Here is a 13,475-nt window from a genome sequence, read left to right on the forward strand (position 1 = left end):
ATGTCGGCTTGTTCTTCTGTTGTTGTCTGGATGTCTGGGCTTGTGAGAATGGGTATTCTGTAGGCTGAGTAGTCTACTCTGAATTTCCTCAACTGGTCCCACGATATCTTAGACGAGACAATGTTAGTTATAGAAGAAATGTAATGGCGCCATGATGTTTTTTCAGCCTGTTTACGGATATATCGCACCTTCGCTTTAGCCTGCTTGAAGTTCACGAGGTTACTATATGTGGGGTACCTCCTCAGGACACCCCGAACTTTGTTTCGCAGTTTCTTTGCTTCGGCGCATTCCTTTGTCCACCAGGCATTTCGTTTATTTCGGAAATCAATTTATGATCGTGGTATCGTTTTTTCTGCGGCTGTAGTCATGATATCAATGATTTTGTTGTTTATGTCATCGATGGACATTTCTGGAGAGATGGCGTCCTCGAGTTTTGCATACTCTGCAAACAGTGGCTAGTCCGCAAGATGGATTAGCAAGCAGCGTGGTTTAGAGGTGATGGTGGGTAGTGACAATGGAAGTTTGATCATTGCAGGTAGGTGATCACTGCCATACGAAGAGTCGAGTACTTCCCACTCGATATCATTAAAACAGGTCGTGAACAGATTGCTACATCTGGGCAACTAAACTTGCCTGAGCTTGGTGACAAGTATGTTGGTGTGCCAGAGTTTAAAAGACAAATGTCATTGGATAATATAAATTTTTCAATCAGTTGCCCTCTTTGGTCCCTTTTGTCGCTGCCCCATAGCGTACGATGGTCGTTAAAATCTACAAAAACAAATGGTTCTGGAAGTTGGGCGGTCAAGTCCTCGAGTTCTAGTAGTGTTAATTGTTCGTTTGGGGGAATGTAGATAGAGCAGATGAATATAGCTTTGTGTGCAATAATGTTGACTGCCATGGTCTCTAGAAGGGTGTATAATGTGATTGCTCGGGTGGGAATGCCACTTTTTATTGCAATTGCAACTCCTCCCGATAAACGGCTTCAATGTTGCCGTTCCTTACGAACTGCATACCTTTTTAGTATACGAGTGTGCTTTGCGCCCAGGTTTGTTTTTTGGAGGCAAAATGCTATCGGGGAAAACTTGTCAAGGAAGTCTGTAATGTCACCTAAGTTTCGAAGTACGCCTCTGACGTTTCAAAAATAATAATAGCCATGAAAAAATTAAACGGAAGCAAATGTACTAATAATGTAGATCGACTGTTAAAATTATGGTAGGTGACAAATCCTGAAAACTGGGTTCATGAAGAGCAATAACCACTAAGGTTATTGCTTGGGTTCCAGCGTTATTGGGGTCTTGTCCCGCTTGGCGCGCTCGAGAGAGCGCTGCTCTTTCGGTGTCGACGACACCGAGGTTTCAGAGTCAATCCTTATCGCCTTGTCAGAGGCGCTGGAGGATCGAGAGCCAGGGCCTGAGACGTGCGTCTCGGGCTTTGGTGTGCGACTGAGTCGTGTGCCCTGCGCAACCGAAGCAGGTAGGGCTGCCTTGGATGTTGATGGTGGAGCTACCTCCAAGGGGGCTGGTGGAGCTCCTACGGGACCACTGGCCGCGATCCCCGTAGGCTTCTGAGGCCATTGCGGTGTTGCGCTCTGCCACACCGGCCTGGCATAGCATTTCTGAAGTAAGAGTCCAAGCCTCTTCCTCGCTTCAAACACGGTTAGTTTTTCTTTCACTGTTAGAGCAACTATTTCTTCTTTTTTTACTGCATAGACTCGATATGGAATACGCCGGGTTATCGCCTTTGTAATTCACGCAGCGGGGAGATTCCTGACATTTCTCTGACTTAGGTCATTGGCGCTGCAGTTGGCACAGGTTTTTTGCCTCTACAAGATTGTGAAGCATGGCTGAACCTCTGGCACTTGAAGCTGTGCCTCGGGTTCGGTATGTATGGTCTGACGTTTATTTTGAGGTATTCAGATCCACAGAGGGGAATGCGTACAAAGGCGCAGCCGGAAAGGAAATCACTGCCGCTACGAAGGATGATAAATTACTCGCTACGATGGCTCAATTCTTAAAAGAACGCACACACGTTTCAACTAAAAACCACAGATTTCCGTCAAATGATGAAGAATTTCAAAGAAATTGTGCTATTCGCAGGCGAGCTGAACGGAAAGCTCTGCGCACAAACAGTTTAAAAGACCTCCGAGCCTGCCGACGGACAAAGCGCCATATTAGGCGCTTCCTGGATAAACATAGCTGGCAAATTTGGCGTGACTTTTGCTCAACATTAGATGTTCGCCAACCTGTGTCCAAAATCTGGCGGGTTTTTAGGGGCATGCGCATGCCACTCCAGCAGCTTCACCCTTTCGCCGCACTCTCCCTGCACGAATGAAAATCCCTCGAAGAGCTCTCAGAAGGATATTGCGCACTACTATCAACAATTTCAATGCTTTGGACTTCATCTGCAGGTAACCAGCCTGGCTACTCACGGGCGGCAGTGCCAGCGCTAGACATACTTTTTACGATTGAGGAACTGAACACTGCTATCGGTTAGTCAAACAGGCGCACATCACCTGGTCACGACGAAGTAACCTATGAAGCCATTGTAAAGCTACCCCACGCGTCCCGCCTACGACTCCTAGAATATTATATATTTTTCGTGGATGTCTGGAGTGGCCCCCGCTGAGTGGAAGCTGGCAAAAATAGTGCCCATTTTGAAACCTGGTAAGCAGCCAACAAGCTACACCTCTTTACGGCCTGTCACCCAACTGAGTTGCGTTAGCAAAGTCATGGAGCGAATGGTTAAAAAAAGATTGACATAGTTCCTGGAAAGCCGCAACGAATTTCCGCAAGAAGTGAATGGGTTCTGCCAAGGCAAATCGGCTATCGACAATGTCATCGCACTTGTCTCTACTCTGGAAAAGGACCTCTGCACAGGTCAAATCCCGACAGCCGTATTCCTTTAAATCAAAGCAGCTTTCGACTCAGTCTTTCACCATGCCATCCTCCCAACCATGGAAAATCTTGGCCTAGGAGGGAATCTATACAACTAGATTGAGAACTATGCAAAAGAGCGGAAAATATATATGAGCACTCCAAATGGTCCCACACAGTTCTATACATTAGAGATGGGTGTACCCCAGGGTGTCGTACTCAGCCCGCTCCTTTTCAACCTTACCCTGATACACAAAATGAAGTCACTTCCTAGAGGAGTACACAATACGATTTTACGCCGATGACATCTGTATCTGGAACACTTCAAGGTCACGTTACATCACCAAACAGCGACTTCAAAAAGCTTTACAGAACATCTCCACTTATCTAGCGCCCCGAGGCATGCACCTTTCACCAGAAAAGAGCACAGCCATTGCTTTCACGAGAAAGAAAATGAGCAAGCATGCACTACTCCTCGGTGGACGACCGCTGACCAATGTACAGTCTCAAAGATTTTAGGATTCATCATTGACAGAAGTCTTTCCTGGTCTCCTCAGGTGAAGAAACTTCGAACTAGAATAGTAGCAGCAACTCAACTCTTCAAATTCATGACTGGAACACGATGGAGATGTACACGCCGCTCAATGGTACTGCTTCAGAAAGCATACATTGAAGGAACATTGCGCTATTGTCTACCGGTGCTTCACTGATAATCCCCATTAAACAAGACAATTTTGGAAGCCGCACGCCACAGCTGCCTACGAATATGTCTATATAGGGCTGCTGAAGAGCTCATCAGCATTGGGAAGTGTAGCAGAAGTAGGATGTCTCCCACTGGATGTTACTCTGTCCAAGAAACCATGCGCACTCATCTTCGACATGTATTACAAGGTAAAAATCATTTCCTGTACAAAGTTCACCTGACACACAGCAATTCTTTATTAGGCCAAGCTGTGCGAATGCTTCAACTTTCTCCTGTTAATCAGCCACAAAAATTATTGTCTGAAACATTTCCTCCCTGGACACTTTCGCCTCTAACTATAATAAAAGTTCTACCAGGCATCAATGGGCCAAAGAGACGAATGTCACAGGCTGCGCTGTTCCAGACTACTCTCCTCTTTGCCGAGAACTATGCTCAGCACTCGCATATTTACACCGACGCCACAACCACTCGGGATACTTCCGCTAACGGACTTTATATCCCTTCTACAAGTCTTATGCTATCCTTTCGACTGCAACGGAAGACATCCTCGACAGCAGGAGAACTTCATGGCATCAAAGAAGCTGTCCTTTACATCTTGCGCCAAACGCCGGACCGATGGGTAAGTTTTCACCGACTCCAACACTACAGGTATTATTCAACCCCCTAAAAAAACGAATTCTCACCCCGTGTCATTCGACATAGCATACCTACTTCACCTGGCTGTTACCGCAGGGAACTCTGTCATATTTCAGTGGATACCGGGTCATTGTGGTATTTCCGCTAACAAAAAAGCAGATGAAGCAGCACGCAAAGGTCTTCGACAGCACAATTACTGGCGAACTTATTTTAATAAATTAGGTGCAGCTCATATGGCCAAAAGACTTGCGATTGAAGATAAGAGACGCTGGAACCTTCCGATACACCATTATGCCTTCCTTCACTCAAGCGACCCCTATCTGAGAACAAGACTCTCATTCAAAATTCCTCGCCATCTGGAAACACTATACCATCGTCTACGTCTAAACAGTACCTATGTTAACAGCCTACGGTACCACTTCGGTCAGTCAGCGAGTCCGTATTGCAACAACTGTGGCTACATCAAAACTGTGGAACATATATTGTTTGAGTGTAGAAGAGCGTATGCTGATGAGCGTGCGCTTTATGAACGTTGCAAGCATTTTATAACCGAGAGAACTTTCTCCCTTGACTGTGTATTGGGACCTTTAGCCTGCCGCACTTTACAGAGGCGTCCTATGATACTTTTGTTTGCATACTTGGACAGCATCAGTCAGCTAGACAAGCTGTAGCTGTAGCTTGGCACGACGAAAAAACTATTACCGCGCGTCCTCATTTAATGGTCAAAGAGATGGCCTTTTCCTATATTTGTTTTACTCTACCATCTATATTTACATTTTGTCTTCTTTTTTCTCTCGCTCTCTCTCTCTTCCTATTCGTACTTTCAATACTCAATCCCTTTCCCCACGCAGAGTAGCAAGTCAGCGAAATTAATATGGCAATGGCTGCTGCGCCGCGCGGCGCTCCAGCCATCCCCACACAGAACTGGCTGCTGCGCCGCACGGAAGTGACGTCACAAAAATTGTCATGACATACGTCGTTTCCGATTTAGCGCGTTGTTCGAATTTACCGAATCGGAACGTGGCTCAGCTGGCCAGCAGACGCTCACTTGCTGCTGCTGCTGCTGGAGTACGGCTGGTTGCTGCTTCTGCGAGCTGTCTACAGGCCTTGTTCTGCTACATATTCGCAAGCCTCGAACATCATCTTCATCTAAGCTCAACCGCTTATTTTCACTGCTATTTTATATTTACTAACGTTGTTTATATCCATCCCAATACGTATTTTTGTGATTTTTCGCGTATAGGCTGATTTAGCAGTATCTGTGCGTGGCCCTTTCTTTGGTCATCCGTGTTAACGTGCTTCGTATCTGTGTCGTAGTGCATTTGCGTAGTTGACAGCCGTGTTTTAGACTAAATATTCACTTTCTTGTTTCTTTTTTTTTCATGGTGTAATTCTGAATTGAAAGTGTGCGCAACATGACGCGTGTGTTAGTAGCGGGCGATTCAATGGTGAAATACGTCGACCAGTATTTCCCATCGCGCCGTGGCTTGTCTGTTAGCGTTGCCGCACACAGAGGAATAAGGATTGAGCACTTGCTCTCAATGATTGCTGACAAGCTGGCCAGTTTTGATGTTGTCATTGTACATGTTGGCACGAACAACACTGTTGACAGTGTCAACATGTGCATGGACAAATATCGCCAGCTCGCTCAGGGAATCATCGAAAGCAATCCCACGTTGCATGTAGCTTTTTCTGCCATTCTTCCTCGGGGGCAGAATCGGTACCGCCAAGGGGAAGAACAGTTGTGTGATGTTTGTCATTTGAATGACCACTACAGGAATGTGAATGCCGCACTCGCGCAGCTTTGCCTGGAGAGGGGCTTCACTATCCTGGATAGTCTTGTGGACAGCTGGCCTGGATTCCTGAGCAGGGATGGTGTCCACCCCAGCCGGCTTGGCAACAAGGTGCTGGCAGACTTCCTGTACCGTGAGGCCTGTGCCTTGTCCACCCAACTAGAGAGGAGACACATCCAACAGTCCTACAAGGAGTCCAAGGCATCTGCATGGAGTGGGTGGGCTCGGCAGGAGCACTTTTCCATCAACTTGGAAGTCGATTTTCCAGCACTTGGTATGCATGCAGTTCAATATTCTCCAGCAGTAGGTGGACCTTCCGCTGTACCAGCTCCTGTCTGGAAAACCAGCAGTGCTCTCATGCAGAGACACGACACTGACCAACTGGCCAGTACCATTCATGGTATTGGCTTTACGCTCGTTGACGGTGTCCGCGTTCGCTGCAAGGGAAGCAAGGCTTGGTGGACCTGGGACAGCCTGCCTTCCCCCATTTTCCATGGCACAAGTGTACCATGCAAGGGAAACACTGGGGAGAGGCCTATTCAGCCAATGATCCCTAGTCGAGGTGCAAGCACCACTTGTGACAGGAAAATAAGGAGAGCCTCACAGGAGCATGAGAGTGCTCTTGTGCGCTCTTCTGTGGGGGAAGAGGAGGCCAGTGCTGGAAAAGCAGCTGTGCCACAGGCTGTCGGCCAGTGTGGCGACAGTGAGTGGAAACTGGTGCAGTCAAAAAAGAGCCGGCGGAAGGCTGCGGCACTGCACAAGCAAGAACAGAGCTCTAAACTGTGTGCAGACAGTGAAGGCAAAGTTCTTGCTGTGACAGCTGCCAAGTCCATCAGGTCCACTTCACCTATGACAGCAGTTGTGAGCCAGAAACAGATTCAGTCTGCTTCTTCCGCTGTCTGTGGTAGAAAGCCTGAAGGACGAGCCAGTGTCTCGCACAACGTCATTCGTGATAGTTTTAAAAAGGTGCAGCGTGTTCCTAGCAAGCAGTTGAAAGACTGCTCAGTTAGTTCCGCGACTCACTGTGAATCTGTCACGAATGACGCTGTGAACGAGGTTTCTGTCTGCAAAAGCCATCTACCAGCACTGACTCGGGATTGCATGCGAATTGAGCGCGATCCTGGCACAGAGGCTGGTGACCCTATGGAAGCTGGGTGCACTGCAGCTGTGCAGTACAAGTATTGTGAGGCTGCTTTGACATCCAGAAGCAGGCCTGTCAGCCTTGGTGCCCAGGCTATTTGTGTAAACACTGGTGCCAACCCAACCGTCCTCAATAACCCAGTAAATACACTATATGGTGGGGGTAGCAAAGTTTATTTAAATGCAACATTTGATAACTTTCCTTCTTTTAAGAAAAGCTTTGATGAGTGGTGCAGGGAGGGCAGGCATGTAGTCATGATAAATAAGAGTAATAAAAGTCCATTCACATCAGAAGATAAGGACTTCGAGTATATTAGGATTAAATATAGCTGCATTCACGGTCGCACAATAAAGCCCAGGGGGATAGGAAAGCGACCAAAGCAAGCTTACAATGGTACTGGCTGTGAAATGACAGTATCGGTAAGCCTATGTAAATCGCCTACTCTGCACTACAAGATAACTAAACTACAAGCTAAGCATAACCATCCCACAGAATATTATGATTTGTATCCTCAGAAGAGGCTCCTGAATCATGGAGAAAAAGAAGAATTCTTTGACTTAGCTAAATGTAATATTGGCGCAAAGGATTTTAAAAACTTGGTCGAGCAAAAAACTGGTAAGAAGTTAACTACAAAGGACATTAATAGTTACAAGCAACGATTTTCTATTCCTATCCGCAATGAGCAGGCTCATGGTGAAATGGTTTTAGAGAAGGTAGAGACCTTGCTAAAAAATAATCCAAACTGGGTTATTCACTATGAAATGAATCAAAATAATAACCTGCAATTCATACTTCTTCAAACAACGCACATGCGTGAGATTTTGGAAAAGTATCCAGAGATTCTATTTATTGATGGAACGTATAAAGTGAATATTGAGGGTTATATTCTTTACTCATATTAGTTCAAGATGGTCGTGGTCGTGGGAGACCTGTGTGTTATGCCTTCTTACGAAATGAGACGACTGAAATTGTTGAGCCCATGTTCACAAAGTTTGTAGATTTCAACCCATTTGTTGTGTCTGCTTGCAAAGTAGTGATGATTGATAAAGATCTCAATGAACTGCGCATTTTAACCAATATTCTTCCTAATTCTAACATACTTTTGTGTACGTGGCATGTGTTGCATTGTTTCCAGCAAAAGGTTAATGAAAAAGCTAGACAGCAACGTGATCAGTTGCTTCCTCTCTTAAAAAGCTTAGTTTATTCCCCCACTGAGCAAGACTACTTCGATAAGCTTGCTAACCTCCAAGCTATGACTTGCACAGATTTCATTTCTTACTATATGCATAACTGGCACTTGTGTAAGGAAATGTGGGTACATGCATATCGGCAAGCCCTTCCTACATTTGGTAATAATACTAATAATCGCATTGAGTGCCACAATCAAAAGATTAAAAATTATCTCCCTTCAAGCATGCATTTGGTTCAAGCAATAGAAGCATTGGTAGGTTACATTGATAATGATTCTTTATCTCTACAGTTCTCTAAGCTTAAAGAAATGAAGCTGAACCTAAACATAAATGATTTCAATGACCCACTTCAGCTAGAATTGTCCCGTAATTGCACTTCTGAGGCTACAAGTAAAGTACTAGAGCAGTATGAGAAGTTTAAAAATGTAAGTTATCAAGTCACTTCCACTCCTAATTCTTATGTTGTAGTTTCACCAAGATCACAGTACAGTGTTTCATTGTGCTTGGCTTCTTGCACATGTGCTTTTTATAACCAGTACACTCTGCCTTGTGCACATATTTTAGCAGTGCGTGACTTTACTAAGCAAGATCTTTTCGACAAGGCTTGCATACCAGACAGGTGGTGCAAGGATCATTTCCTGAGTGACAGCTGCACAACCACTAGTGCCACACCAGTGGTAACAAGCAGCATTCAGTCACCACCCTGTGTGAAGCTTGACACTGCACAAGAGAAGTATACTTATGCTTATAAGAGTCTTTGCGAAATGTCAAAAACCGTGGCTAACGTATTATCTAATTGTGGTGAGAAGGAGTTAATGGAAAAACTTTCGTCCTGCGAGGCTTTCTTCAGAAATTTAACCACATTTCCTCGTAACCAAACTTCAGCAGCCATAAAGGCTGCACCAGCTCAGTTAGCACAAACTACTGCCACAAGTTATCTTGGGCATTCTAACAGTACAAAACTTGTGGTACCTTTGGTTAAAGCAAGAAGGGGGCGGCCAAAAAAAGTGAGAGCTGTCAAGCGTAAATTTTTCCCAAATCAAGTAAAAAAGGTAGGCCTTGCAACTGTTAAAGTAGACATGCTAAATGTCTACAAACGGTATTCTCTTTCAGATGCAGATTTAAATGTTCTGGTACAGGGCACCTCCATATCAGATAGCGTAATCAATGTCGCACAGTATTTAATTCAGAAAAAGTATCCTACTTGTGTCGGCTTTCAAGATGTCTTACTGGGCCGATGTTTACAATTCACTCAAATCAAAGGCCCTTTCGTTCAAATCTTGCATGTTCAGAACCCCAATCATTGGCTTACAGTAACAAATGTTGGTGCGGACAAAAACACAGTCTTCATATATGATTCAATTGATCAAGATACCCCTCCTGACGCTGTTAGGCAAATCTGTCATATTCTAAAATTACAATCGCCAACATTAATCATTCAAACAATGAAGGCACAAAACCAGTGCAACACACTTGACTGTGGCTTGTTTGCAATTGCCAACATGTATTATATAGCGTCAGGCAGAAAACCAGAAACTTTGAACCTTAACCAAGTTATGCTACGCAAACATTTGCTGCAATGCATACAGAATGGTATGATCGAAGACTTTCCCCTCATAAACTCCATGGCTGCTCGCGTACAGCCAAGAGATAGTATTTACAAGTTACATTGTGTCTGCCGGCAACCACAATATAGTGGGGTAGTATTGGACATTACTTGTGCAAGTTGTTCAAGAGGATTTCACGGAGCTTGTCTCGGCTCTTTAGCAGCTAACTTGGACAAAAAAGTATTCGTCTGTTCTCAGACATGTTTGCTGGTTGCCAAGGAAAAGATACATTCTTCTAATTAATAATAGCATTCCATTTTGGTGTAGACATATGGCAAAATTTCTAAGCATTCTTCATGTCTCCTCGTCTAATTTTTGCTTTTCTTTAAAGGGCCACTCACCGGGTTTGGCGATTTTGAGCTGACAAGTGCAATGCGTACATCGGGAGTTTATGGTCACGTCTGCCAAACATTGCAACTCTATGCGACGTGGAAATGGGTCAAATTTCAAAACGAACGCTTCTCCCCCTTTTTTTTGGGTCGCGCCCCCAGAGAAGGAGGTTATGATGTGCAAGTATGAATCGCCCTACATACACAGCAGTGCAGTGACGTTGGTCCTATATGTATACGACTGTGCTCTGACGCTGCCAACAGTGGCACGTGACATGACGGAAATTATTTAACGTGACATGCGTAGTTAATGTAATTTGTTGCTTGAAGATATTAATAAAACTTGGGATACATATTGAGACGCAATAGAAGAATGCGTTTGTCTTTTGCATTTTTTCCCCGTGAATTCCAACGAGATGCCGAGCTAATGTGCTGGCGTTTCGCATGCGTTTGTGTCTCCGCGGTTACTGCATCAAGCAGACTCCTGTCCTGGAAAAGAAATTAATGGTCCTGCGCATTCGAGCACTCATTATGCTCATCTTTTCAACCGCATCAAAGCCAGCGTTTCCAAACAATGTCGCAAAAACAGGCAGTAGACACAATACAATGCTGGTCAACAAAAAGACACCGCTCGCGCGCTCGAGGGTTGGGCTTGTTTGAGCACGTCATGTGCACGTGACCTCTTGGTTGGATGCTGGAGAGGGTAGGAAAGAGATTTGGCTTGTGAAGGCTACACGGGGGAGTGGCAAGGGTTTTGAGCTTGCCTCCTTTCATCCTTGTTTCCTGCTGTTAAAAAAAGAAGAAACTGTTTTCTCAGCTCGTAATGAACCGATTGAAAAACTTTTTGTGGTATAATGCTCTCCGTTAGATACACAACTTCCACAGTTTGTTATGGGACCTGGTGAGTGGCCCTTTAGGGACTGACTTCAGGGATCGAAAGTATGAAGTTAGGCATGTTGGTAATGCATAACGGATCACATAGCACAAAAATTTGACTCAGGACAAGAGAAGGAACAAACACGAGTGCTCACTTCCAAGAAGATTTATCTTGAAGAGCAAACACATATATACTCCTGAAATGTGAAAATCGGGCAAATCATTCAAGACGCCCACAACTGCCATGCGCAAATAAATATCTTACATTTTCAAAAAAGACAATTTGACAAAGCCCGAGACATAGTGCTGATGCAGTTCAGCTCTAGTCTACAAATCCTCTTTGCCTCGATAATTTCTCTTGTCATTTTATTTGTTGTTTTTTCTTCCAGCAATAATGATGTCCCGCAAAATCATTTTGCAGCCACACGTGCTGCAATAAACACCCTTGTAACCTCAAGAATGGTCGCAATTGTTTCTTGGCCTTGCACTGTAGCAGGTGTGGCTCCAAACCACTTTTGTGTGACACCATTATCATTGGGAAAAAAAAACTACAAGAGAAATTGTCGTGGCGAAAAAGATTTGTAGACTAGAGCTGAACTGCATCAGTACTTTCTCTCACTCTGTCTCTAGGGATTTGTCAAAACGAATTGTCTTTGCTGAGGATGTAAGGTTTTCGTGCATGGCAGTTGTGGGCTTTTTGAATGATTTGTCTATTTTTTGCATTTCAAGAGTATATATGTTTGCTCTTCAAGATAAATCTTGTTGGAGGTGAGCACTCGTCTTTGTTCCTTCTCTTGTTCTGGGTCAAATTTTCACATTATGTGATGAGTTAACTTTCTGCATGCACCACCTTATTTTTTTTCCTTGTTGTAAGCTAGTGGTGGAGCGTTAACTAGAAGTACATAAAAACATTGCCAAATGTATGTTATTCCAACGAACCAAATTCCTTTGTTGAGGCAATCCTTTCTGTGGCATTCCTTCTTTATTGACTTCTCATCACGTCAAACCTCACACCTGTCTCTTTCATAAAAGTTCTAGAACTAGTTCTTGCTTTGTTTTGTTTTTTTGCCAAAAGTAGAAAACTTCCCTTTGTTGAGCAAAGTTTCCTGAACTAAAATGTATTCATATCTAATGCACGGAATAAAAAATTAAAAACAAGAAAATTTATAGGCTGATCACTAAATGTCAATTGAATAAGAATTTCGGAAATACTACCATGAATGGCACACAGCAAATACTCATGCATGCAGCCTTTTACCATGTGCAGCTGTAAACTGCAAACAAAAAGTATCAGATATTGTATATGATTTGCTTTTTTTCTTTTCAGCAACAGTAACTTGCCCTTTAAGAGAAAAATATGAATATAAAATTCTCAAAAATAGTCATTTTTGAAAACCTGTCAATATATCAAAATGGTTTAGTTGATTCATGATTATGCAAGCAGTTCTTGCATGCCTGTGGCACTGGGATTGTTAATGTAGGCAGGCTGAGTTTGTAATGCTCTAAAGCCTCAGCATTTTAGTGTTATATTACAATATAACATTCAAATATTTTATGAATGCAACTATGAAATTTGCTCACAATGAGTTTGCTACAAATTAAGCAACCAAAGTCTGTGTATATATTGCCCACATTAACGTCACACTGCCACAAGTCTCTAGGCGGAGCCTGACCGCTACAGAGCGCGTTCTCGGGTGGCGGATAGAGAAAAGTCTTGCAATGAAGTGATGCTAAGCAGCTTCTATTAATAAACAAGACTGGCACTTGTGCCCGCGGACCAACAGGCAGAAAATACATATGACAACAGGAGTCTTTTCACTGCTGTGGTGGGCAAGTTGAAAGTTTCAGGTGCCATTTTTTAAACTCTTTGATTTATCTGTTGTTTTTTTCGTCTGTTTTCTTCATCTTGTACAGGTCCAGTACATTGTGGACTCACCCTGTTGTCAAGTCATCAGGAAGTTGGATGATGCTGTCTTCTTCTAGCTAAATTATGCAACTACTAAGAAGGGGATCAGAATTCTATTTTGTAGCAGTTATTTTACAAATAAATGTTAGTAAAATTTTTATTGGTTGTAGTAGTGTCATTGTGTACTCACGGACCATAACATTACATAAGACAGGAATTCAAGTGCACAGCAAAAAAGTGCTGCTATGAGCACCTGTTATCAACATCAGCTGGTCATTCTTAATTTTGGTCTTTTATTTATCGCACATCGAGTAGCCGCAATTGCTTGGTTTACAGGCTGAGAGAAAATTTAGCTCCCTTTCTTACACGCCAAAGGTTGCTGGCAGTGAAACAGCGTTGTCAGCATTTTGATAGATACTTT

The 13,475-nt window shown here is 43.8% G+C and overlaps 1 protein-coding gene across 2 annotated transcripts; it reads left to right on the plus strand.

Moving 5' to 3' along the window:
* The first annotated feature begins 5,104 nt into the window (after positions 1-5,104).
* LOC142774782 (uncharacterized) lies at positions 5,105-13,214 on the plus strand. 2 transcript variants are annotated; one of them, XM_075875830.1, is made up of 2 exons: positions 5,105-6,219; positions 13,063-13,214. In XM_075875830.1, the coding sequence occupies exons 1-2, from the start codon at positions 5,628-5,630 to the stop codon at positions 13,113-13,115; spliced, it is 645 nt and encodes a 214-aa protein (XP_075731945.1). In that variant the 5' UTR covers positions 5,105-5,627; the 3' UTR covers positions 13,116-13,214. The 2 variants fall into 2 exon arrangements, with proteins under 2 accessions (XP_075731945.1, XP_075731944.1); XM_075875829.1 differs by having other exon boundaries at positions 5,107-6,279.
* The last annotated feature ends 261 nt before the right edge of the window (positions 13,215-13,475 follow it).

Source organism: Rhipicephalus microplus, chromosome 10 (genome assembly GCF_043290135.1).
Source record: "Rhipicephalus microplus isolate Deutch F79 chromosome 10, USDA_Rmic, whole genome shotgun sequence".
Classification (NCBI taxonomy): domain Eukaryota; kingdom Metazoa; phylum Arthropoda; class Arachnida; order Ixodida; family Ixodidae; genus Rhipicephalus; species Rhipicephalus microplus.

What these genes read in the sequence shown, in the direction of transcription:
- LOC142774782 (XM_075875829.1), top strand. Translation starts at nt 5,628, where the DNA reads ATGACGCGTGTGTTAGTAGCGGGCGATTCAATGGTGAAATACGTCGAC. An exon ending in AGTCGATTTTCCAGCACTTG is followed by an intron (nt 6,280 to 13,062) that starts GTATGCATGCAG and finishes CATCTTGTACAG; the next exon opens with GTCCAGTACATTGTGGACTC.